The sequence below is a fragment of the Euleptes europaea genome, chromosome 6 (genome assembly GCF_029931775.1).
Source record: "Euleptes europaea isolate rEulEur1 chromosome 6, rEulEur1.hap1, whole genome shotgun sequence".
NCBI classification, from domain to species: Eukaryota; Metazoa; Chordata; class Lepidosauria; order Squamata; family Sphaerodactylidae; genus Euleptes; species Euleptes europaea.
In genome coordinates, this window is record NC_079317.1 from 35,742,104 (window position 1) to 35,769,098 (window position 26,995).

General features: G+C 42.4%; 1 protein-coding gene across 2 annotated transcripts; it reads left to right on the forward strand.

The window, feature by feature from the left end:
* The first annotated feature begins 1,439 nt into the window (after positions 1-1,439).
* On the forward strand, positions 1,440-26,889 carry NEK9 (NIMA related kinase 9). Of its 2 annotated transcripts, none has more exons than XM_056852190.1 (22): positions 1,440-1,640; positions 3,735-3,912; positions 4,944-4,999; positions 6,463-6,533; positions 8,940-9,045; positions 10,094-10,225; positions 10,477-10,587; positions 11,132-11,196; positions 12,682-12,732; positions 13,507-13,699; positions 15,386-15,530; positions 16,181-16,381; positions 16,787-16,833; positions 17,245-17,400; positions 17,830-17,938; positions 18,657-18,818; positions 19,110-19,280; positions 19,454-19,516; positions 21,152-21,342; positions 24,066-24,230; positions 25,648-25,857; positions 26,641-26,889. In XM_056852190.1, the coding sequence occupies exons 1-22, from the start codon at positions 1,449-1,451 to the stop codon at positions 26,761-26,763; spliced, it is 2,898 nt and encodes a 965-aa protein (XP_056708168.1). In that variant the 5' UTR covers positions 1,440-1,448; the 3' UTR covers positions 26,764-26,889. The 2 variants fall into 2 exon arrangements, with proteins under 2 accessions (XP_056708168.1, XP_056708169.1); XM_056852191.1 differs by having other exon boundaries at positions 25,651-25,857.
* The last annotated feature ends 106 nt before the right edge of the window (positions 26,890-26,995 follow it).

Here is a 26,995-nt window from a genome sequence, read left to right on the forward strand (position 1 = left end):
GATAGAGGCAGTAGACATGGGGAAAGTGAGAAACCTTGTTATTAAAGCCAACTGGGGAATTTCATTTCTGCCTTGAGACTGTGAGCTACCTAGTTAGCCCGCAGCCCAGGAGAGAATGCCACCCTAGGAGAGGAAGCCCTGGCCAAAAGCACCTGCCTGGCGCAGAGTCTCTTCTTGACAAGAGCTAGGAGAAAATCTCCCTTCAGATATGCAATGCATTTGTCTAACTTTCCCAGGATCTTTGTGCAAATTCTTTATTGCACTACAGGTACATGATAAAAGATAACTCTCTAGGGGGAAGCTGCAAATTATTATTTCATTTGCAAAAAACATTAATAATAATAATCTAATTTATCTGTCACTAGAAACTCTGACTGATTTTAACTCTGATTTACTTTTTAAAAGATGCCTGACTTTTTAGGGATGAGATGCTTCAGAAAAAAAGGTAGGCTATTATATACGTTGATTATATACATGTATATATAAAGAAAGATATGTATATAATATATGGGGGGCATCATTTTGTACTTTTGCCCCCCTTTAAAAAAATGCATATCCAGCCCTGAATTCTGGCACTGGTATTCAGAGGTTTTCTGCTTCTGGTAGTGGAAGTTGTCTTTAGTCACCATGACTAGTAGCCACCGATAGACCTCTCTTCCATGAATCGGTTTAACCCCCTTCTAAAGCTGCCTATGCCTGTGCCCATCACTACATCGCACGCAGGATGTTTACAAGACAAAGCCTTATCGTGGCTGAAGACATCTTGTCTGTTGACTGCCTTGTCTTGACTGTTGTGTGTCATTTTTGGTGGCTCTTAATAAACGGTATTATGTGACTTTTGGTTTTAGATTTTGCTCTGCACCAAGGCAGCCGGCTAGTGCAGCCTCTTTCCAGGGTGAGAGTCGTGACCCCCGGCACCAATTCTCCGTTGAAAGAACAGCGGCGACCTCCTCACGAGGCTCGGCGCGGAAGGGGTCGTCCCTGTGGTGCCTTTGCTATTTGCCAGGAAGGGCGACCCACCGCCCAACTTCACCCACCGACCGTTCTCAAGCCCCACACCACCACCACCCCGCCTCCTTCCGCAATCAGCTCGTGCGGGTGCCCGCGAGGGAGGCGGGAGCACGGACGTCATGGCGGCGGCGAAGTGCTTCCGGGTCGGCAGAAGAAGCCGCCAACATGGAGCGCCCGGGGGTTGAGGGGCCTCCGGGAGGCCGTTGAAGGGGGACCCTTTTCCTGCTTGGGCGGAGGCCGGGGGAGGGGGTGCGCGCATGCGCGCAGACAGAGCCTGGCTGAATCTCCAGCAGCAGCAGCAGCGGCCGCTGCTGGGGGGAAGCTGCTCGCCGCCCTCAGCCCTTCGAGGCGCCTCGACTCCTGCGGATCCCCAACTTTTGCCCCTCGTCGTCAGTCCCAGGCCAGGCGTTGGCGGCGGCGTTGGCGCAGGAGCAGCCATGTCTTTGGGCGAGTACGAGAGGCACTGCGACTCCATCAACTCCGACTTCGGGAACGAGTCGTCCAGCCGGAGCGGGCCCGGGCCTGCGCCTCCTGCCTTAGGCGGCGAGCAGGAGGAGCTGCATTACGCTCCCATCCGCGTCCTGGGCCGGGGGGCCTTCGGGGAGGCCACCCTGTATCGGCGGACTGAGGTATTCAACGCGGGCTCCCCCGCAGTCTTCCTCCCCCCTCCCCCTCCCCTTAAAGACGTTCCTCAAGGGTAGTGAGGCTGCAGTCCTGTGCCCCCTTCCGCGGGAGCACGTGAAGAAGTTAGGCTTTAGTTCGTGAAAGTGAGCAGAACTGTAGATCTGAGCCCTTTCTGAACTTCGGCACAGATAGTCCACGAAAGCTTATGCTGGAACAAAATCTGGTTAGACTTTGGAGGTGCCACCGGAGCTCCTCTGTTTGTTTATTTTTTTGCAGCAACGCTGCTGCTCATCCGGAATTAATATGTGAGAGTACACTCTGTTGAATAAAGTGGAGCTCTGCTACAAATATACATTTCACTGTAAACCTCTTTCATAACTTGCCTCCCTGCTACAGTCCTAACTCCAGCCTACCTAGAGTGATGCCTTGAGATGGAGAGAGACAGTGATAGGGTTGCCACTGCTCCCTGCAAAGCTTTTCTCCGATGAGTGGGGAAAGCCGCACCCTTTGAACTTTTGCCTGTCATGTAGTTGATTAAAGTGCAGGTGTTCAGCCAGGAAAAGGATGATGGTATTGAAGTGTAGCAACCGCAATGCCCTTCTCCAGGGACTATTTTCCACTGACCTGACCTGGATAGCCCAAGCTAGTCTGATCTCATCAAATCTTGGAAGCTAAGCAGGGTTGGCCCTGGCTAGTACTTGGATGGGAGACCACCAAGGAAGTCCAGGGTTGCTACTCAGATGGCTAGCCAACTCTGTTCATCTCTTCCTTTGAAAACCCTGCTACTTCCCACAGAAAAGTTGTGGCTGCCTCAAATATTTTGTTAAAACCTTGTTGTTAAAGGGAGATTGGGGCATCGCCATCAAAAGGTTCCTGTTTATGGAGCATTGGAGAACTTCTGCTGTATTTCTTTGTTTGAACTTTATGCGGCTGGCTCCAATCTCAGCCACTTTGCAGTTAGTTTCCAGTTCTAGCTTTGCATTTGGAGAACTGGGGAACATTGGAATTTGGGTGTTTGAAAAAATAAAATGTTGGACAAGAATGCGGGAACATAGTTTCATCTCGTTAACAGCTTTCACTGGCAGAAAAAGAATGACAGGATGACAAAAGAGAGACAAAGAAGGCAGCTGTACAGCTGTATCATATTTCTTCAGGAATTTGCAGGCATATCACTTACCGTTCATAGAGACTAATAACAAAGGGTTCTCAGGCTAATAAAGCACAAGAGTTAAGGAAAAGAATTTCAGACAAGTGTAATAGTGCAGTCTTTTTATGGCATATCCAGATGAGCCTGGATTGTTGGATGTCTAAGAAATTCAGGTACCAACTGGATTTGCTCTACCACAACCTATTCATTGGTTTAACTGGTTTACCCCAGTTAGTTTAAAAGATGCAGCAATATCTAGTGGTGGCTCTCTAAGGTGGAAGTGGTAATATACTGCCAAATCTGTATTTCCAGACTGTCAGCACAAATTAAACAGTTTCCAGGAGAGTTCTCACATTTCTTCTTACTGCTTTTTTCATTCTGTTAAATTTTAATCAACTGTGGTAGGTTATTACTTCAGCACTTTTTATGAAAAAGCATCTTGAAGCATCCCTGCTCAAATATTGGTATCTTTAATATGGTATCAAAGGAAGTTATAGATTACTGATATAGCTCCAGAAACTTGGATAAAATCATAGAATGATGTGAAATCTGAATAACAGGGATGAAATGTGAATATTAAATTTGGAGACATATTGTTCCCCTTGGTCTGTGATGTCTTTTCTATATAAATGTGTGGCTATACTATCTAGCATTTCCCATGGGTCAGGTTTTCTGTTATGGAAAATAAGCTATGTCTGAGTGAAGTTGTGTGTGAAATAACACCATAATCTTTCCCCTGAAAAGCTTATACCATTTGGTGATTTTTCAAAAGAAAGAGAATACCAGTTGCGGATAGTGATTCTTGGCATCAGAAATAGTTTCATCTGAATTCATTATAAATATTTTGCCAAATCCAAACAGAATGTTTTAAAAAGTTTCATGTAAGAAAGATATCCAGCCTTGTGAAGCTGTGCAACAATACATTTAACTAACAAGTTTTATTGTGTTCCAGGATGACTCACTTGTAGTGTGGAAGGAAGTGGACCTGACCAGACTCTCAGAAAAAGAACGGCGTGATGCTTTGAATGAGATTGTTATTCTTGCTCTGCTGCAGCATGACAACATCATTGCCTATTACAATCATTTCATGGATAATACCACACTGCTGATTGAACTAGAATACTGCAATGGTGAGGGCTTTCTCTCATAAACCACAAACACCCTTTCTGTCTTGGTTTCTGCTGGAAAGGTGGAACACAGAAAGGCTGTGTCTTGTTTATAGCTGTAGTGGCAGTGCTAGAAACATAAACCAGATTGATCTTGGAGGACTGCCATTTATGGTTCATGGATAAATAATCTGAAACATACAGTGGGAAGCAGAAATATCTAAAGAAGAGATGTAGTGAAAATTGGACAGTGTCACATACAAATAAGAATATTTGCAGAGTAAATAAAGGAGAGACTGCATTAAGTGAATTATCTACTTTATTTGCTCTGCAAATACTCTTTTGCTTGAAAATAAGCCGACAGTCATTGCCTAACATACTACATGAACTGTTGGGCATTGCTGTGGTTGGATTTGCAGTGCCATATTGCACATACATGCTTTAAGTGATCACAAAATGAAGAGGTTTGGCAGACCTCAAACATCTTTGAGAAAATAAAGCATAGAATATGTGGCACAAGTACTGTTCTTGAGGTTTTCCTGATGAATGTAGATGTTTGTTTGGTTTTGCTCTTTTGAGTTCATGGTTGAGTTGGGCGTTGTTTTTAGCCCACTATAGAACCTTCTAGTCTGCCTTCCTAATGAAGAGTACAAACTGCACTAAATTAAGTATGAACTCTTTTTGCTTTGGATCTGAATTGCATTCAAATTCAGAAGATTTTTTTGTAACATCAGTGAAGCACGTTCACTTCTTCTTAAAGGACTTCCTAGTGAAGACAAATCTGAAAGAGAAGAGGTTACTTTAAAAGCTACACGTGTTTCTTGAAGAGCTGTTGCTGATGTTGGAAGAAACGTTAATTTTTTGAATTTTTGTCCTGCAAAGCCCCTTGTGCTCTGGTTAGGTTACAATCAGCAACAGTTGAAGAACATGAGGGAAGATGGACTAGTTTTTCACACAAAAGAGGTTTGAAGAATACAGTGAATTCTTGGAAGGATTTCTAGTAAATACTGATAGAGCAATTGTAAGCAATAACTAAATATTTCTCTCAATTACAGGGGGAAACCTCTATGATAAGATCCTGCGGCAGAAAGACAAGTTGTTTGAGGAAGAGGTAACTTGAACGGTAGTGGGGTTTATCATGCTGCTTCTGCTGTGGGATCTCCCGCCTTTACACCCTTTCATTTTTTTCTTTTTCCTTGCCCTTCAGCCTGTGTTCTTCTAACAGTGCAGTCCTGTTCAGAGATACACCTTTCTCATTCCATTCACCTCAATGGACTTAGAAGCATGTAACTGTTTTTAGGGTTAAACATAAGCACTGACTTCAGTAGACTGAGAAAGGTGTACCTCTGCATAGGATTGCAGTTTGAATGTGGTGCACAGCAATGAAATAAGTGCATATCTTTATTTTTAGACATAATCATGTAATGTAATGTACTCATTAATTTTCAGTGCATTACATTTTGATGCTTGTATGCTTGTTATTAATCAAACAAAAGAAAAGAGGGTCGCACCAAACCAAACAGAGACAAACAGCAGCAGTTGGTGCAAGGGAAAAGTATTAATAATTAAATTGCCCCTATATGTTTCGCATATGCTTCCTCAGGGAGATTGATTAATAAAAGATACAATAAAATGTATTTCCATATAAGTTCAAACATGTCTATAAAATATCTAAAACAATAATATAAATATAGATCAGTTACTTTATCAGAATACAAGTTACTTATGCATTAAAAAACTATTTGACCTTGCACCAACTGCTCCTTTTTGCCTCCACTTGTATGCTTGTTACCAAGGGATTTATGAATCTCCCTGACTGCGATCACACAGCAAATAAGAAGTATCAGCTGTAATATAGAATTTGGTAATTCCTGCCAGAACCCTAACCTTTCTCTTTTACTTTTTATAAAAAATAACAAAATACCTACACTCTTCAATCCCACCTTGAAAACTAGTAAGCAGACAAATGCATGTATTGTTTGTTTATTTGTCACTTTTACAGTAAGTTGGTACTCAAGGCAACTTGACATTTTGAAAGCCTTCATACGGAAATGGCTAAACACAGCAGAATAAAACAAATGTCTTCAGTTTCCAGCAAAAGCCTCTGCAAATGAAACGTTTTTCCTTTGCTGGTGGGGACTATATAATGAGGAAGAAAAGGAGTTCCACAATTCAGGTGTCACAGCAGAGAAAGATCTGCATTGTACCCTCTCAGATCTAACCATAACAAATGATAGAATACAAAACCAAGCTTCTTCAGAAGCAAGTATAGAAATACACTTCTTAACATATGCAGGATCCAGACTAAGATCAGTAAGGACCTTTTTGCTTTCCAACTATCCTGGAAATTCATCAGCTGTCACTCCTAATTATTATTAAGGTACCAATTTCTTTAGCACTTCTACCCCTGCATCTTGGAGACCACATGAGCAAATTCTTTTGGAAATAATATTCCTGTAAAAAGATCAGAGTTCTGAGATATTCCTAAGGGACCAATGTCCCTACATTCAGTTACTTTTCCTAGGAAAAATGCATATTTTGTTTTGGTCATATGCAAATATTCTTTCTTTGCAGATGGTGGTGTGGTACCTGTTTCAGATTGTATCAGCGGTAAGCTGCATCCACAGGGAAGGAATACTTCACAGGTAGATGTGTTTAATTAAGATAGGGCTAATAGTGACCTAGTTTGTGATAGTAAAACGTGACTGAAAGACTGGTTTTTTTCCTCATGGTGCAGTTCTTCTTTACTTCGGTAAAAGCAAGAAGTGGATTTTTTTCTGTGTTCTTTGAAGGGCTGTCATTTTTTTCAATTTACCCAAGCGTTCAATGCAATTGCTTGAATTTCTTATTCTGCATGCATCTACAACAGATGGGAAGCTCAGCACATCGGCTGCAGCAATGCTAGCACTGCTCAATTGACCAAATTTAATTTATGGAGAAAATGTAGATGCAAAGTAGGTCCTAGTTTTCTGAATGCTTACCAAAAATATAGAAGCAGATGAAACAGCAGCATAGCAGGAAGGAAAGAAAGAATATTATCTGATGGCAGTTTCTCTGTCTGAAGTATGTAAGAGCAATCCTGAGTCTCTTTCTTATGAAACTCTATGTAACAAGACCCTATGATGCTGAGGGAGACTGAACCCTAAGAAAAAGACTGCCCACGCAAGAGCCGGCATGGTGTAGTGGTTAAGAGTGGTGGACTGTAATCTGGAGAACCAGGTTGGTTTCCCCACTCCTAGCTTGGGCTAGTCACAGTTTTCTCAGAACTCTCTCAGCCCCACCTACCTCACAAGGTGCATGTTGTGGGGAGGGAAGAGAAGGCCATTGTAAGCCACTTTGAGACTCCTTACGGTAGAGAAAAGTGAGATATAAAAACCAACTCTTCTTCTATTGTGAGACGTAGATTAACAACAACAACCTATGAAATAATTCTCAGTCCAGGTCCCCGTAGCTATGTTTCACTCTTTAGTATTCTGAGAATGCTCCATTTGCTATGATCAGCCTAGTGGGAAGCAAAATTTCACAGCCCTAATTGGAATACAGGTTTCCTTATAAAGAGGTTGTGGGTATGAGGAAGGAACCGTTTGTGTCTTTTCACAGTAGTAATTCAACTCCAGGCTTAAAGGAACCAAACCTTTAGTTTTAGTTGTCACGGGAATCATCTCCTCTCTGTAAGGAGCTTACCATAACATTAGTATACCATTTAGTTTATATTTAGCTTCTTTATAATAACAAGATAATAATAGCGCTCAACACAGAAAGCCTGCCTCAAACCAAAGGCATACTGTTTGTACTTAGCTCTCTGTTTTGACATTGTGTAAATAGTGCATATTTTAGCCTGTTCCCTTGAAAGAGTCTTACTTTTTTTCTGAAGTCTAAAATCCTGCGTTACTTACTATGAAGCACAGGAACTACATTATTGACAAAAGGCAGGCAGAAGCTCAGACTGCAAATATTCTTGTATCCTGGAGGCTCCTAGTTCTGCTGCTGCCATTTCCTACGGAAGAAATGAAGACGTTACTGTTCAAAAGTGATTTAAAACGTTTTTGATTTCTAAGGGCTGTACTGATCATGGCTTTCAATTAAAATGCATTCTTCTGTTCTGTATGGCTGCAGCAGATATCTTGACAAAATACAAGCAGTATATTTTAGTTGCTGTGAATCCAAGTAGGCCAAAGTAGGATTCCAGTGGCCAGGGAGCAGATCTTTTGTTACATGAGTTGACCTTATTTTTCTACTCAAGCACACTTGTTGCAACTCTAAACAGTTACACTTTTCTAAACCCTTTGACTTCAGTGGACTTAGAAGGGTGTAACTCTTGTTAGGATTGTCCTGTTAATGTTCTTCTTGCTCCCTTTCTGATTTACAAAAAAACATTACTTGTTAAAAAGCTAGGGTAGATTAAATGATGCAAATGATTTGCTCCACATATCTGAGCATGGAAATTGAATTCCCTGATGCAGGTTTCGTATGATAGCCCCCAAGCGGAGGAGTGTAATACAGTTATCCAGTCTGCCCCCTATTCATATGGTGCTCAGTGGTTAGTTTACAGAAGGTCCCAGTTAAAAAGAATCTTGGATAGCAGGTGTTGGGGAGATCCTTTCTCTAGAGGAATATATGAAGCTGCCTTATATGGAGTCAGACCACTGGTCCTTTAGTTCAATATTATCTATTCTGCTTGGCAGCGACTTTCCAGAATTTCAGGTAGAGAACCAACCTGCTTTCCTGTTAATTTTAACAGAAAATAGCAGGGACTGAACCAGCCTCTGGATTGGCCTGCATCTTTAAAAAAACCTGAAAAATGAAACTAAATGGGTATAAAATTACATGTATAGAAACATGAGTTTTATTTTTGTTTCTGTTCACATGATGTCATGCAACGTAACTGTTGGTTATTGCAGTGAAATTTGGAGAAACTCTAAACACGGAGAGGAGTTTAAACTTGTAAGAGTAAAATTCATGAAAGATGAATTGGTAGCATGCAAGCCCTAAGCATGGTGAACTGAGGAATTGCATCAAACTTTTTATTCTTTTCCCCCCTTCTTCTGTAGAGATATAAAGACATTGAATATCTTCCTCACTAAAGCAAACCTCATAAAACTGGGTGATTATGGTCTGGCGAAAAAGTTGAACTCTGAGTATTCCATGGCTGAGACGGTAAGTAAATGCTCTCTGAGTTTAAGAGGATTTTTTCCCATTTCCCATCTGGGATATTATACATGTTGGCAAGATTTGGGAGTCATGAACACCTTGTGCTTTTGTTCTTTTTGTACTTCCATTTTGGATTCTCTCATTAATATTTACATACTGTTCTGTTGCTAAGAAGGTCCTGTTGGAAAATATCATCATCTGCTCAGCAGATTTTTCTTGATATCTGTATCTTATTTCTAAAATTATAACTGGTGTGTCATTCCTGACAGTGAACGGCGACCAGTCCCTGCTCCCCGACAAGTATACTGGTGTATTTGTTTGCCCGTAGCATTTTAGGTGTACTTTTACAAAAAGAAAAATGAAAGAAATGAAGCAGACCCAAAATAATTTATCCTAGAAGGGGAATTTTGTACATGGAATCTTGCAGTTCGTGCCATCTAGTTTACAGCAGGGTCTGTCTCATTTCATTGTCTCTGTGAAACGGAATGCACTTTCTTGGGCATCCCTTGAATGAAACAACTGAAACTGATCAAAGCCCTAGTAGTACATGATGCATCCAAAAGGTTAGATGGGGTCAGGGCTTCTAATGCTTTGTAATATTTCCCTTGGCATCCACACTTGCACTTGCAAATCCCTGCATATATTGCATCTCTGCATAGCTTGCACTATCTGTCCACATCGTGTCACTGGTTTCCTGCCTTTTTTTGTTTGGTTTGACTCATTCCTTATCCATCATTATGTTTCCATTATCATGCATTCAGCCATTTATTTTCATTTTGATATTATTCGCAATGCATTTCCAGTTGGTTGAAAAAATTTGATAACTGAAAGGGAATTTCCCAGCCATTTCCCACTTGTTAACAGGGTGGTAAAACCCAGTAGTTAGTTATAACACCACAATCTGAAAATCTAAGCATCGTGTTTTGGGGTTGGGTGGGGGCTGTATATCAAACAGAAAACTTGCCACTTGCAGGAGTAATGTAACTCCTATAGCCTAAACTATGACTGATGAGGAGCTGGGTAGAATATCTCTAACATCTTTGCTTTTGTGTAGTTGGTAGGAACCCCATACTACATGTCTCCTGAGCTCTGCCAGGGAGTAAAATACAATTTCAAATCTGACATGTGGGCAGTTGGCTGTGTCGCTTTTGAGCTCCTCACTCTGAAGAGAACTTTTGATGCTACCGTAAGTCACAACTGTGATGCTGCATAGTTTTCTACTCGCTTAGTTTTGTCTCATGCTATTTGATTGGAAGAGACTAATCCAGTGTTGAGAATTTATGAAGTGAGAGATCTAGGTATACTGGGCCTCTCCTCCTTAGGGGTGTTGTTGCCTTTTAGTCTGTTCCTGAAGTCCATTGCTGATGTCCTGCTTGCCTACTTGGAATGGTGGGCTATCGCTTGCCTTCAGCTTATTTAGCTATTTCCTTTTTTTAGAATCCATTGAACCTCTGTGTGAAGATTGTGCAAGGCACCCGGGCCATGGAAGTTGATTCCAGTGTTTATTCTCTGGAGCTCATTCAGATGGTGCATTCCTGCCTCGATCAGGTTGGTGAGATAACTGCTGTCTGTCAGCTTTGGTGTCCATAATTCTCGTCTGTAGAGTGAAGTGGAGACCGGTCTTGTAAAGGCATCAAGATTGGACTTCTGTAGGCTTTAAGTAAATTTCTTGGTATTCTGTGCCTCTGAACTCTGAATACCTCCATTTAGTATTCTTGGCTGACTAGGAACCCCAGCAACATGGAAATAGCTACAGCAATGGCCTTGACTTTGGAGAGCTGAATCTACAGTTTAAATATTCCGGTTTAAAGGTTCTTGTAGGTTATCCGGGCTGTGTGACCATGGTCTTGGTATTTTCTTTCCTGACTTTTCGCCAGCAGTTGTGGCAAGCATCTTCAGAGGAGTAACACTGAAGGGCAGTGTCTCTCAGCCCCTTTTAACTTTTCACTTTCTGCCTAATACTTTGATGCTTTAGCTTTTGGGAAAATGGAAAGAGATTACAAGGCTGTGGTTAGCTGTTCTGCCCTAAGACTTAATTGTTAAAAAAACAATCCCTTTCCTTAAGGAGTGACCTGTCCCTCCCCTCTTTCAGGATCCTGAGAAGAGGCCTACTGCGGATGAGGTGCTCGATAGTCCCCTTCTCATCAAATGCAGGAGGTAAACAGTTGTACATTTCTTGAACATGAACGTTGAGTTTATTTTTTATTTAATTCATCTGTGCCCCATATTTCTCCCAAGTGGGCATCCAAAGCACTGTTATACCTTAGAGTCTCATATGCTATTAAAAAAATAAAAATAAAGGAGATTTGTCATAAAAGACTTCCTAGAGACCATTTTTGGAAAAAGACAGGTCTTAACAAGGAAGAGAGGTTGTCTAATGGTGCTAGGAATTTTAAAAAACTAAACACAGTATTTCAACCTCTGTCTTGCATTATAGAAGTACAATAAGCTTTCATAAGGGGATAATACTGACCTACTTTACAGGGGTGTTAAAGTATTTCAGCAAGGAACTGTACATGTGCTTTAGAGTTGTCAAAGCAATAAAATAATGCAAACTCTTACTAGTAATAGGTATGTGTGACCATTTGTGGAGAACACCTTTTCAGGGAGTTAATGGACGTAAATAGTGAAGTGGTACAAAAAAACCTCTCCCCCCACCACTGTAATACCAGAATTCTGTCTGGGAGACTATGCATCTGTTTTAGACTCACAGAACCAAATTATTTACAATACAAATACCTTTATTGGCATAATATGTTTAAAGAACCAAATTATTTACTGTATGATGTATATAAAAATCCACCAAATGCTGGGATACCTGATTGTCAAAGGACAGTTGGGCTGGAGTTATGTGTCGGGCAGAAACCTCAGAATTCTCCACCCAGTGTTTGCTGTCAGTGGGGGTAGAGCATTTGCAGGAGACCAGTTGTGTGTGAATATATAATTTTTCTCATTTGCCACTTCTCCTGTGTTCTCCCCTACTTGTTTTCCCAACTATATTTGCTGGGGTGAAAAATAGATGGGGTAGGGATTACAAAGGAAACGTAGGGGAAGGGTTAACCACGGTTCCCCCCCGGCCATGCACATCTGCTGCACGCACATTGCTGGAGATCCATTGGGAATCTGTTGTTTCCACCTAATGTGTATTTCCACCATTAGCCTACTGAAAGGAGCATCTTGGATGACTTCTGCAAGTTAAGGGGAGCAGCCTCAACATTCACCACATGGTGCATTTTAAAATTTTTGCTCACATATCCACCCACGCCCTTTCTTTTAAAGTGTGAAAACTCAAGACAGCTAAAGTAAGAAGTGTAAATAAATGCTGTGTTGCACTTGCGCAAGATTTCTGCCGCTTCCTTATTTCCACTGCAGGACCCCACTCTGTTTTCACTGACCCCCCCCCCACACACACACACAAGCTGGATTTCAGGGAGCACAGCAGGCTATTGCGGGATGGGGGTGGGGAGAACTGGCACTAAGGTTTGATCGTACTTCACCACTGATGGCGGTGCACCAGTTTGGAGGGAGTGATTTCTCTCTCTGGCTTGCAGTGTTGGTTATGCATATTTTGATCTTCGATGAGAAGTGCTGTAGTAGTAGACGGTTGCTGTTCTTTTTAACATTTATTCTTTCTTCCGGCAGGGAGATGGAAGAGAAAGTTGCATTGCTTAATGGCCCAAACAAGCGACCAAGGTAATGGGGGGGGGTGTTTGTGTGTTGAAGAAAATCAGTCCCTAGACTTTACTCCTCATTTGGATGGAAGTAACAGTGAAACAACGTTAAGTTTAATGACATTTTCAATGTATGATGTTATAGCGTATGATAATTATCATTTCATTGAAATTAAGGATGTTCTATAAATGGATGTCCCTTCACATTAAGCCTGAATTGACTTCCCACCAAATTGCATTTGCCTAGTAATTCAACAGCTGTGTAGTCTTACAATAAATTGTGCTTTAATTCACACACATCCTTTAATTTTTGTTTGTCTTGGGTACAAATGCTGCTGTGGTGTTTGATTCTCTCCCCACTCTGAGGTGACAGTCAGTTACCAGAAGAGAACTCTTCATAATGGAAAGCGATAGATACTTGTTAATATTTAGAAGATGGTAATATTCTGAACTAGGGTGCCAGACTGTGTATTCTATTTCTTATTCATGAAGTTTGTTCGTGTCAATAGTTGCAGAAATTCAAAAACCTTGTATGTGCCATCAGGTTAGATTGCAGTTTTTATCGGAATACATTGGTGATACTTTCTGCAGTATTTACTCACCTGTTCTTGACCGCCCTATGTTGTTCCTGTATCCTTTGAATAAGACTTTTTTTCCCCAATAGGGAAAAGTCATCAGGATTTCTTTGCAGAATCTGGACCCTTATTTCTCTTCTGACATGTCTGCTGTTATGAGACTTGGAAAGGGATTTATGCTGAACAGTCTTGACTGTTCCTTCCTCTCTTGTATTTTATAGATCGAGCACCATGAATGAGGCTCCCATTGCAGTGGTGACCTCACGCAGTAGTGAGGTGTACGTATGGGGGGGTGGAAAGTCCACTCCTCAAAAGCTAGATGTCATCAAGGGTGGCTGCAGTGCACGACAGGTCTGTGCAGGAAACACCCACTTTGCTGTGGTGACAGTAGAGAAGGAGCTCTATACATGGGTGGTAAGTAAAATGGGTTGGAAGAATTTGGGAAGGAGTTGTAGAATGAACTACTGTGTTTGAATTTCCCCCTTCCCCCAGTTCATTAATCTAATAAAATGAGGACAGGGATACATTCGGGTGCATGAAGATGGTGGATGAAAGCATAAGAATATGTGAATTTGTATTTTTATTTCATTTTGACATAGTGCAGTGCCCCACTGTTGATGTTCAGGTATTGTGGCACAAGTCCTGAGTGGGGCTGGCCATTTCATCAGTCAAAAAAGATTTCTTTAACTCACTGAATAAATATTGTCAAATCATTACGTTTATTACAACAACCAAAAAAAGATGCTGTGGGTCGTCAGCAAGGTTGGTGCTTATAGTCATTACAGAAAATGAATTCGTTAACTTATTGTGAAACTTTTAAGAAACGTTGCAATGAATTATTATAATGCCAGCTAGGTGCAGTGGTTAAGAGTGGCAGACTCTAATCTGGAGAACTGGGTTCAATTCCCCACTCCTCCACATGAAGCCTGATGGGTGACCTTGGGCCAATCACAGTTCTTTCAGAACTCTCAGCCCATGCAGATGCAGGCAATGGCAAACTACCTCTGAATGTCTCTTACCTTAGAAACCCTATGGGGTTGCCTTAAGTCAGCTGTGACTTAATGATACTTTCCACCACCACTAATAAAGCTGCTGTAAATGTGAACATAACTATTCTTTTTGCTTTATTTCTGTACTGTTTTCTCTTTAATCAAAATTGTATGGTAGCTTTTTCTGTCCCATATAAAGCCAAAGAAAAAATTGCTACTTTTAAAATTAATGTTTTTCAAAGGCAATTTTGAAGGGGGGGGGGCAATTCTTCCTGTTTAGAGATGGCCATATTTATGAAGGGAGACTGAGAGAGAAGTTATACAATGCTGCTAGGTTTATCTTCTGGTTGCGGAAGAGTTAGGGGTAACAAGTGAAGCCATAATTAAATAAAAGGGTTCAGTGGCATTCTTGGCTTTGTGGAATATTTGGCAATATTTGACTGTAACCCCACAATTGCCCGGTCAGCTAACTGGCATGCCAGCATCAGGAACGGGAGATAAACTAACACGTGGCATGCCCAACCACTCTCTTTCCCCCACTCTTTTTGCAACCTGTTGGCTTATGAGTGACCCTAATAGTGTTACACCCATTCTGAGAGTGCTGCTTTTTTCTGCTTACGAAAAAGGCTTTTTTGTTCCCACCTACCAGTGATAACTTTCAGCTCCTGAAAATGCTCATCTTCAATGGTTGGCCATCTGGAACGGCATCTCATGGGACAAAAGAAGTTTATTCCCCTCATTATACCCCACTATTCTCCCCAGCAGGGACCCAAAGTGGCTTATGTCGTTCTCCTCTCTGCCACTTTATCCTCACAACAACCCAGTGAGATAGGTTAGGCTTAGAGAAAGCAAGTGATTGGTCTGAGGTTGCCCAGCAATATTCCATAGCTGAGTGGGGATTTGAACCTGGGTCTCCCAGATCTTGGTCCAACACTCTGACCACTACACTGGCCATATTCACCTGCAAGTGTGTGCATGGAAGTGCATTGGAAGCATTTGTGGCCCTCTCTGGATCTCACCAAAAGCCTACTTTGTTCTTTAATTTGGTTCTGACTGGGAATTCCAGGTACACATCCTTCAGTATCCTTCACCATACTTCTGTATTTTGCAGAACATGCAAGGGGGCACCAAGTTGCATGGCCAACTGGGGCATGGAGACAGAGCCTCATACAGGCAACCGAAGCATGTGGAAAAACTGCAGGGCAAGGCCATTCGCCAAGTGTCTTGTGGTGATGACTTTACTGTGTGCATCACGGGTGAGAAACAAATATACAGCAAAGTATATAGACCGTGGTAGAATTGAAACTTTGCATTAACTATAAAAGAGAAAAGAACCTTTGCTAGTGAGAGCATGAAACACAATGACAGTGGCAAAACGAGACAATGCACACTGAGTTATAAAGCAGCTTGGAGCTCCTTGGAGAAAAGGCAGGATAAAGATGTGCTACATTAAACACATGAAGTTGCTTTCTATAGAATCAGACCATTGGTCCGTCAAGGTTGGTATTGTCTACTCAGACTGACTGCATCTCTCTAGGGTCCCGGGTGGTGGGCTTTCACATCACCTGCCACCTGATCCTTTTAACTGGAGATGCTGGGGATTTAACTTGGGACCTTCTGTATGCCAAGCAGAGGCTCTACCGTTGGGTCGTTATCTCACCCCATTATAGATATGGAATCCACATAGATATGAAATCCACTAGTCTCATCATGTAGCTGACTTAGTTTGATTTGAATTGTTAGGTTCTTTTAGATAATTATAGAATTAGGTTACATTATATTTTAACTTTGCTGTGTTAAAAATGCAGATAACCTTGGGCAGCCTTTGGCTTTCAGTTTAGCGTACCTACTAAGTAAACTGAGGTACACGTCCTGTCTAATTCAGTTGATCCCTCCTTTTTTGCAGATGAAGGTCAGGTCTTTGCCTTTGGCTCAGACTATTATGGCTGTATAGGTGTTGACAAGGCTTTTGGCTCTGAGGTTCTGGAACCTGAGCAGCTGAACCTCTTTCTCAACAATCCTGTGGAGCAGGTATCTTGTGGAGATAACCATGTGGCTGTGCTGACTCGAAACCGAGAGGTCTACACATGGGGATGTGGAGAATATGGTATGTGATTTCTTTTCTGTTCATCCTTTATTGTTTGGGGGGGGAATGGAACAAAGTAAATAAAAAGAGACTTCAAAAGATACATACCGACTTCTCAAGTTTCAGAATGGGTAGCTACTGTGTAGTTGCATATCAAAATAATTGGAAGATGCTAGTTGCCAGTGACAGGATTATTTTTCCATGGAGCAGAGGTTGTAGAAGATTCAAGAGGAGTCTATTCTGGGAAAAATTGGACATTAGAACCATTTCCCATCAGATGTCTGACTTCAAGAAATGGTTCAGTCCTGTTTCCTCAAAATTGGGCAGTATGCTTGGAATTTAAATACCCACAGTCGTTTCTCCATAGTCATGTAATTTTAGCATGAGAAATTAGGATTCTTTCTGATTGCATCTTTCCAAATACAGGACGCCTAGGGCTGGATTCAGAAGAGGATCATTCCCTCCCACAGAAGGTAACACTGGTTGGTCCTTTGTCATAACTTGCAAACTGTAGGCAGGTTCACTGTATCTGTTTTCCAGAGCATTTTTGCTTTGATGGGACAGCAAAATTGCTGCTTGCTTATTCACGTTGTTCTCTATTAAAAAAAATTGTAAATCTGGAACAGTTATTTCTACAAAAATGGTAGGATTCAGATCGTTAAAAGTGATAAGCAATGGAAGAAATCAATTTTAAGATCAGTTCAATTCAATGCATTATAGGTGTACCTTCTGAAGTATTAAGTGCATCAATCTGTCTCTGAAACAATGATTGTATTCTGGCTGAAAGATTTTATTTCTTTACTGCTGTATAATACCTAGTATTCAGTTGGTGTTTTGATGTTTTGTGTGCCTCTCTTTATGGTGTTTGATGTTGTTCTTCATAGGTGGAAATTCAGAAGACCTCCAATATTGTTTCAGTTCAGTGTGGCAGTGATGGAACTTTTCTGCTCACACAGGCAGGCAAGGTCTTAGCTTGTGGTCTGAATGAATTCAATAAGCTGGGCCTGAACCAGTGCACTTCAGGGATCATTAATCATGATGTGAGTAGCATTTCTGGGATAACACTAAAAATGGGAGATGTTCTCTTTGAGGGGGGTAATGTGGTCAGCTCTGTTCATGTATCTTTGGAGGAAGTATAAGATATAAGTAAATGGAAACGGCAAGGAAGTTAGGGAGTGTCTCTTACTTAGGATCAAGTCAGAACAATAAAGGGAAAAGGGGAGGGGGACAACTGATTTCCCAAATCCAGCAGTACATTTATTTCAGTTGTGCAGTGTTACTGCATGTTTGTGAGGAGGCTATACAAAAAAACTAGAATTTGATCTAAGCAGGAGTTGGAAGGACTGACTTATATGGTACCTATTTATGTATCTGTGTGGCTTACTGCATAAATGTATCTTGACTAAAAATGTATGTGTGTACTGGATCCTGGTATTAGATTTGTCATCCTGACTTCTGTCATCCTTTAGGCTTACCAAGAAATTCCCTACACCACCACCTTCACTTTGGCTAAGAAGCTCTCATTCTACAAGATTCGCACCATTGCCCCAGGAAAGACACACACAGCTGCTGTTGATGGTGAGAACTGCTCCAACTGCATTCAACCCTGCAATAAAGTCCTACTTCTGCATAAGTATGCTAATTTCTTACAGGGCAGAGTCACTGAAATCACTGCAGTCTTAATTAAACACCGTATCTTCAGTCTGCTATTTAACCTAGTTCTATAAACCATTGTTGATAGAATGGTCTAGTTTTCAAAATTGTGTATAGAACCTTAGGGAGGGAAGGCAGCATGGTATAGCCTGATCTTGTCAGATCTCGGAAGCTAAGCAGGGTCAGCCTTGGTTAGTATTTGGATGGGAGACCACCAAGGAATACCAGGCTTGCTATGCAGAGGAAGGCACTGGCAAACCACCTCTGTTAGTCTTTTGCCTTGAAAACCCCATAAGGGGTCGCCATTTGTTGGCTGTGACTTGATGGCACTTGACACACACTGACGTAGAACCCTGAATGGTGAAATTCTTTGCAGTGATGCATATGAGGGGATGCAGTAATAATGTCTGCATCTGACTATGGCTTCTGTGCTCTAGAGTGCTAAGGAATGATGCCTACAGTATTACTTGCTAGTCAGTCAACAGTAAGGGAGCTTCAGAACTTTTCAGGCACAGGCCTATGTATTCATGGGTCAATTACCATGGCATACACTGATGTTCTTGCAGCCCAACTGATTCTCTAACAGTTTAGCAACTTCCTGTCTTGATATCTACAATAGCTCTGTGCTTGTTTTTGTTTTCAGAACGGGGCCGTCTGCTTACTTTTGGCTCCAACAAGTGTGGGCAGCTGGGTGTCGGAGACTATAAGAAACGTTTGGGTATTAATCTGCTTGGAGGACCCCTCGGGGGAAAGCAGGTTATCAGGGTTTCCTGTGGGGATGAGTTCACTATAGCTGCTACTGATGGTGAGTATGGCCACTGGTGGGCTGGTAATGTATTTCTGTGGGCTTGAGTTTGTAGGGTCCTAAAGATGGTTCCTTATTTTCTTGGAATTAGTAGCACAAAATGGGAGGTAATTCCAGGAAGCTTTCTCTGTCAGTGGGAACTTCCTTATACTCAGAATTTGTATAGTCAAAAGTGCATGTACAGTGGACTTGATGATTAGAGTTTCAGAATCTAGTAATTCAAACAAAAGGAGTTTGAGAGACTTTATCAACTGTTGGGCTTTAGACTGATAGATGTCTTCTCTTCTTCAGATAACCATATCTTTGCCTGGGGTAATGGTGGCAACGGTCGCTTAGCAATGACACCAACCGAGAGAGCTCATAGTTCTGATATTTGTACATCGTGGCCTCGCCCCATTTTTGGCTCCCTGCATTATGTTCCCGATCTGTCTTGCCGTGGCTGGCACACCATCATAATTGTCGGTAAGTACAAAAAGCCAAGGGATCAAGAGCTTGTCCATGGATATGTGTCTTCTTTAACTAGAGGTTACTTGGAAGGGTGGTCATATTCTTTCAGAGGAAGCATATCAGCATGTGTCAGCTTTCCCAGCTTCTTCTGAAACCCATTACTTTTAAAATCCTTTTTTTCTCCACAGAAAAAGTGATAAATTCTAAAACTATCCTTCGTTCAAGTAGCAGTGGCCTGTCCATTGGGACTGGTAAGTAATTACTTTTTGTCTCTTTAAAGGTTCTTCTTCAAATTAAGAACTCCAGGCTTTTCTTGACCCCAATCTCCTTCAGCTGACTTTGGATGTTGGACTTCTTGCCGGTTCAAATACAGGCAGGGGTCACCCCACTTCTTCCCTTTGTATCTTGGAATGCATGTCAAGTTAGGCTTTATGTGGGTGCATGTGGAGCACCATAACTCCTTTCATAAAAATAAAAATTCAGAAGGAATGGCATACAGTTTAGTGAAAATCATCAAACTACTACAGAGCGAAAACAAAATAAGCAATAAGTACTATGCTCTCTCTCTCTCCCTAGGTCTAAAACTCTTGTTTTTCTTCAATGTGGTTATTTTAAGATTCTTCTCAACACTTGTTTCATCCTTTTTGTTCTCTAGGCCTTCTCATAAAAACACTTAATTTCACTTAGCAGCCTGATTAGCCCAGTTTGGCCTGAGCTCACCTGGCCTTGGGAGATAAGCAGGGTAGGCCATGGTCAGTACTTGGATGGGAGACCAACAAGGAAGACCGGGGTTCCTGTGTTGAGGAAGGCAATGGCAAAACACCTCCACACATCTTATGCCTGGAACACCCTGTAAAAGGGTCTCCATGAGTCAGCTGTAACTCGACAGCATGTTCTTTTTCTTCATATCTTGATATGTGCCATCCATTCCTGGCATTTTCCCAGCTGAATGTCTTTTAAACCAAAGAAACGTTTCTCATTTAAGCCCGTCAGATCCTTCTACTTATGGGGAGATGCTGATTTCCAGGCTTCAGGATTTGTTGATTAGCTATTTCAATGAGCCGGGCCAGTCACACTCTTTCAGCCCACCTCACAGGTCTGCTGTGAGGATAACATGGAAGAAGGGGTATTGGCGTTGTTTGAAGCGCTATACAGCTCAATAATCGAGTGAACACAGCAGACTCAGCACGTATTAATAAGTGCTCTTTACTCACAGTGACAGAGTGCTCCGCTTGGTCTCCACAATCCACAACTATACAAGTTCTGTACAACATATATACATTTCTGGCCCTGTCCAGCAGACAATCAACAGTTAGCTGCCCAGTGGTCAGATCTCATCCTGCTTAAACCAGTTCAGTCCAGCTTTACTGCTAAGTCATCAGCAGTCATGTGACACCAGCTGTCAACTGGCTGTCACTCAGATTACAGCAATCTACATGCTTGCTATGACCAGTCTGAAATTCCAACAAGGGGTAGCAATGTTGTAAACTGCTTTGGGTCCCCATTGGGGAGAGAATTGGGGCATATTTCTCAATAACATAAAATTTGTGCTGCTCCTAGAGCCACAGGAAACATCTCTGTTGGCTACCTTTTTAACCTTCGAATGGCCATCCTCTCTATCCAGGCAGACTGAATGTTCCTTGCAAAGATTGTATTTACATCCTTTTGCCATACCTTTTGAAGGTGGATTTCGGTTAGTGTCAAGAGTTGTAATTTTTTCACAGTTGTGGTGAAGTGACACTCCAGCCCACAGATAAATGAGATCACCTTTCTTTTTTATATCATGGCTATCTTGAGAATGGAGAGCAATCTGCATTCCCCAGACCAGGAATTTCTGCTGAACGAGTAAGGGAAATAGTTACTGATATTCTAGTGTTTTCTGCTAGTGGCTCAGAGTTCTACAGCTGAAGGAGGAGAAGATGAGGAAAACGAGCGGGAGTCTGAGACCCCTGATCCCAGCAGAGGTTTCAGAGGAACCATGGAAGCAGACCGCGGAATGGGGGATCGGATCAGTGCAACAGAAGACATGGGAGATAGTGCTGCTGCCAGCAGCTCTTGCCCTAGCTGGCTGCGCAAGGTAATCACTTCTAAATTGATTTTTCTGTAGTCTCTGGCTTGAGAGGATGAAGGAAAAGCAACCTTTCCCCACCAAACACCCAGAGGTTCTGGGTGAAAGGCTCATCTCTAGATATGAATGTCTTATGGACAGTTCTTTAAATGATCACAGGAAATCTGTTTCAGAATCTCTTCTTTTTAGTCTTTTTTTTTTTTAAAGGTAGTATACCGTATTTTTCGCTCCTTAAGATGCACAGACATTTCCCCTCACTTTTGAGGAGGAAAAAAGTGCGGGGAAATGTCTGTGCATCTTATGGAGCGAATGTGTGTGAATCCGGCCCCCGGGGAGAAGGGCAAAGCTGCGAGAGGCCCTGGGAGCCACAGCCGACCCCCGGCTGCGGCAGCCCAGCGCAGAGCCGGCATGCCCCGGGAGCCAGCTAGGAAGCCGCCAGCCAGCTGGGAGGTGGCAGCCGGCTGGGACACCGCCAGCCAGCTGGGAGGCGGGAGGCCCTTCCCAGCCGCCCAGCGCAACCTCGTGACTGGGAAGTGCTGGGGGGAGGTTAAAGACCCCCCCCCCCGCTGAGCTTCCAGGGAGTCCCTAGAAGCTGGGCGGGGGGGGGGGGGTCTTGAAAGTGCTCTGTGCAGCCTGGGATGGCAGCACGGAGGAGTTTAAAGATACCCCCCCCCCGCCGGGCTTCTAGGAAGTACCTAGAAGCCGGGCGGGGGGTCTTGAAAGTGCTCTGCGCTGCCTGGGATGGCAGCGCGGAGGAGTTTAAAGACCCCCCCGCCGGGCTTCCAGGGGCAGTACACCATTTGATTCAGAATATATTTTTTCTTGTTTTCCTCCTCTAAAAACTAGGTGCGTCTTATGGAGCGAAAAATACGGTAGTTGGTGCCCTGACCTGGATGGCCCTGTTTAGCCTGATCACGTCAGAGCTCAGAAGCTAAGCAGAGTTGGCCTTGGTTAGTACTTGGATGGGAGACCACCAAGGAAGACTATGCAGAGGAAGACAATGGCAAACCACCTCTGTTAGTCTCTTGCCTTGAAAACCCTACTGGGTCACCATATGTTGGCTGTGACTTGACAGCACTATACACACACAATATAGTTGGAATTGCTCTACAGATGCAGTTCTTTGACTAATGTGTACCAACACAAAGCAGATCTTACTTGGAAAGATGATCCATCTGGAATTTCAACACAGGATCAAGAGGGAGTCCAAAGAAGGAATCCTGCTGCTGCTACTTTTAACAGCTAGTATGTGTTCATAGTAATTTTTCCAACATTAGAGAGAACTCCCTGACTAAATAGATTTCTGTAGTAAGTTAATGGTGCCCTATCTAGGATACTTCCAGTTTGGAAGCTGTGTACCTAATGCTGGGATGAAGAGACAGGACTGGGATTCTGTTGGTGTATCACCCACCCCTTTGCTTAGTAGTCTCCCTGCCTGATCTAACAGAGGTGGCCTCAGAGAGTGGTACTGAAGACTCCTAGTGGACTCTAATCTGGAGAACTGGGTTCGATTCCCCATTCCTCCACATGAAGCCTGCTGGGTGACCCTGGGCCTGTCATAGTTCTCTCAGAACTATCTCAGCCCATGCAGAGGCAGGCAATTGCAAACCACCTCTGAATGTCTCTTTCCTTGAAAACCCTACAGGGTTGCCATAAGTCAGCTGTGACTTAAGAACCATTGAGTGTTCGCCATCAGGACATGGAGACTTTTAGGTTTTTATTTTTCCCAGTATCTCTAGAACGTCATCTCTTAATTTGACTTAATTTGACTAATTTCTTCAGTATTCATTCCTGACAATAGTGGCTGTGGCCTGGGTACCTGCCCCACCCTTTCCACAGTGAACACAGATGCTAAGTCTTCATTTAGCTTCTCTGCCAGTTACCTTTAGCAATCCTTTTATTTCTTGATCCTCCAAAGGACCAGCTGCTTCTATAGCTGGTTTCCTGTACTGGATATATTTTAATAAATAAATGTTTATTATTTCTCTTGATGCTCTTAGCAATCCATTCCTCAGATTCTCTTTTTGCATGACTAATTATTAACTTAAGCTTCTTTTGCCAGACCATGTGCTCCCTTCTGTGCGTTTCATTGTGGCATACCTTCCACTTTTTAAAAAAGAAGGTTTTTCTCTTTCATGGCTTTCTTGTTATGGGTTGTTAACCATGTAGGCATCCTTTCAGATTTAGCCCTACCTTTCCAACCCTGGGAAATGCATTCTACCAGGGCTTCAACTAGTGTGGTTTTAAATAGCTTCCAAGCACCCTCTAGGGATTTTATTCTCTTGTATTCAATTCAATTCAGTATTTACCTATCAGCTTTCTTCTGACTAGTTCCATCATTTTTGCAGATATTTTGAAATCAACTGTTACTGTTTTTGCCTTTGCGGGTAACTTTCAATTGATATGAATGCTGAACTTAATAGCATTGTGGTCAGTGATCCCAATCTGTGCAACAACAACCTCTTGCAATTAGTAGGTGTAGAAAGAGGACTCATGATCCAAAGCTGAACTAAGGCACAATTTACTTTCTATGCTCATTATCTGTTGGTAAATATACTGACTTCCACTATGTTTATACGTAGACGGTGACTGCAGCCCTTTCAGCATTCATGGAAAAGTTTTCCACCTTCTAGTCAGAAATCTTCCTGTATTTCTGGTTCTTATTCTTCAGGTGGTAGGTAACAGTGTAAATAAATGCTGATACAGAATTCTTGCACTTTCTCTGTGAATAGGAGCTGGAGAACGCAGAGTTCATCCCCATGCCTGAAACACCGTCTCTTGTAAGTCTAGCCTCTTCAGGATCTAAGAAGGAGACCCTTCCCTACAAAGAGCTGAAAGGACTCCACTTGGCATCTCCTCCTCCTGCTGATACCAAAAAGTCCACAGCAGAGTCTTGGGTAATGTAAACCTTTGTCATCTTATGGAACCGTTCATAGTGGTTTGGGGCTAGGGGCAGTAATCATGTTCACAGTGATTGGCTTAAAAGAGTGTTTATCTAGAAGGAAAGGGTGAGGGGCATGCTATTGATCACCAGTGTGGTGTAGTGGTTAGGAGCAAACTCTAATCTGGAGAACCGGGATTGATTTCCCAGTCCTCCACATGAGCGGCGGGCTCTAATCTGGTGAACCGGATTGGTTTCCCCACTCCTACACATGAAGCCCACTGGGTGACCTTGGGCTAGTCACAGTTCTCTTCGAGCTCCCTCAGCCTCACCTACTTCACAAGGTGTCTGTTGTGGGGAGAGGAAGGGAAAGAGATTGTAAACTTGTTTGATTCTCCTTAAAAGGTAGAGAAAATTGGCATATAAAAACCAACTCTTCTTCTAAAGTGAGACTACTAAATTGACAAGATTCACACAGTACAGTAAGGTGAGAGAACTCAGACGTGGCTGAACATGGACTGTACATGTGAAAGTGTCTTCTTTAAGGACAGTTAATATGGTTGGTGAAAAATTAACCCCAAGACCATTTGATTGAGCAAAGACCAGACTAATGAGGGTATTTAAGAACATTGTGGTCTGTTCTATCCTACCCAAAGGAAATCTTTATTTTTTTCTCATGTTTATAAGATCAGAGGGAGAGGCCCTCTTGACAATTCAATCAAAGAAGCTCATGTGGTGGACACATGAGAGCAGGCCTTTTCGGTGCAGCCCCACAATTAGGGAACAAACTCCTCAGGGAGGTGCACCTGGCCCCTCATTTTCTATCTTCAGGAGGCAGTTGAAGACAGTTGCATTTAGGACTGCATTTGACTAATTTTTATTCACTGGCTGTCCTAATGGAGATTTTCAATTGTGCTCTTTTATGTGTTTTTTTAAATCATTGTTTTATTTGCATTGTAAGCTGCCTTGAGTTCCACAAAGAAGAATGGTGGTTAATAAATGTTTTCAATAAAATAAATCAAAATTCAATCAAATAAATAAATAGAGACCTAAACAGAGTTGAGGGAGGAAATGAATTTTTTTAAGTTGCAAGAGACAGCAGCAGCTACAAATGAACCCTTGATATTATTCCCAAAGGAGGGTGTGATTCAGGTTTGTGGCTGGAGAGCTGGCGACAGTTTGTCTTTGAGCTAATGTTTTATGGCACCAGTTTTTCAAGAATCTCTGACCTTGTGACCATCAATTTTATTATGCCAGCAAAGGTTATCTGATTCTGATTTTTCAAGAATTCTGATTCCGCTGTTTAGTATTTTGATCTGTGTCTCCTCCGGATCCATGGTGTTTTACTATGACTTGGGCAGTCATTGGCCTTGAAGGTTTCATGCATTTGTACATACTGACAAACTTATCCCTAAATCCTCTTTCCTGTGTAGCAGCAGCTCTTTGATACAGCAGAGGCCTGCAGTGGGGAGAAGACATCTTTGGTACCAACGGCATGCAAGTGCAGCTTGTTGCAGGCTGAACTGCAGCGACTGAATGGTTTGGTATTAAAATGCTTGGCAGACCAGCAGGAGCTGCAGCAGGAAACCACTCGTCTCAGTGCTCAGCTTCAGAGTCTCTCTAGGGAAGGAGGAACACAGCCGGTAAGGATGCCTTCTGAGGAAGATGGCAGATTGCATGTCAGCCGTTAAGTGTTCTTGCAGTCCACTGAAACGGATCTGGATTCATATCTTGACTTCGAACAGACCTCATAGGATAGGATGTAGCAGTCACTGAGTTAAGATTTAATGATAGTCGATTGCTAACAGGCTCCCTAAAAATGTAGTTTCTTCAGACTTGTGCTCTTTACATTTCTCTTGCTTGAAAGGGTTGACTGAGATAAGGCAATCGTGGTTTAACTGGAAGATGGCAGTTTTTCCATCAGTTGTCGTCTGGGGAGCTAATGTTAGCCTGAACTAGAAACAAGCTGGGTCTTCCTTTGTATCATTCCATGTTCGTTTTTCTTTTATGTAATAGCAGTCCTAATTGAGATTTTAAATTGTGTAGGATGTTGTAGATGGACAGTCAGGGAAAAGTTATTATAGTAGAATAACAGTAGCTTTTCTTTTCAGTTCCCTTTCTTATATACAGCTTGAGTTGGGGAATTGTCCTGTTATTTTTTTTTAGGGAATTTTTATGTCCAGTTAATTTATTGATGCAGAGGCAGACTGTCCACCATAAGTCTCTGAGAAGCAGTAGGGTTCTGTAATACTCTATTGACAATCTGGGCAAAACGGTGTTAGTCTTCGCCCTTGAGTATATGTTACTCTGTACATTTTGGTGTACAGCTGTAATTAACATGGATATCCAGTTGATGGAGTTTGTGTTGTAATAGGTCAACTGCAACTTTACTATGTAGAGAATGATTTTCTTGTTTATCTGGACAGTTGGAGGTTCACACCAAAGCCACACAAACATCCAAGGAAGAGATGGAAGCGGATCCAAAGCCTGACCTGGATTCTGACTCCTGGTGTCTCCTGGGAACTGATTCATGCCGCTTCAGTCTCTAGTCTTTTGAGCCCACTGGAATCCATCCAATTTCACAGCACACTAACTGTATGCAAGAGCAGCTTTCCAGACAACATGTCCTTTGTGAACAGGACATTAGATTCTCCAGAACAGCTTCCCTATAGGTGTGTGTGTGCTTGGGGGGACCCTCTTAAGCTATGAGCCTAGGAGGAAATTTAGAGAGTGACAAAGCTCCAAGCTCTAGTCAGGGCACACTTCAGTATCACAACTGCA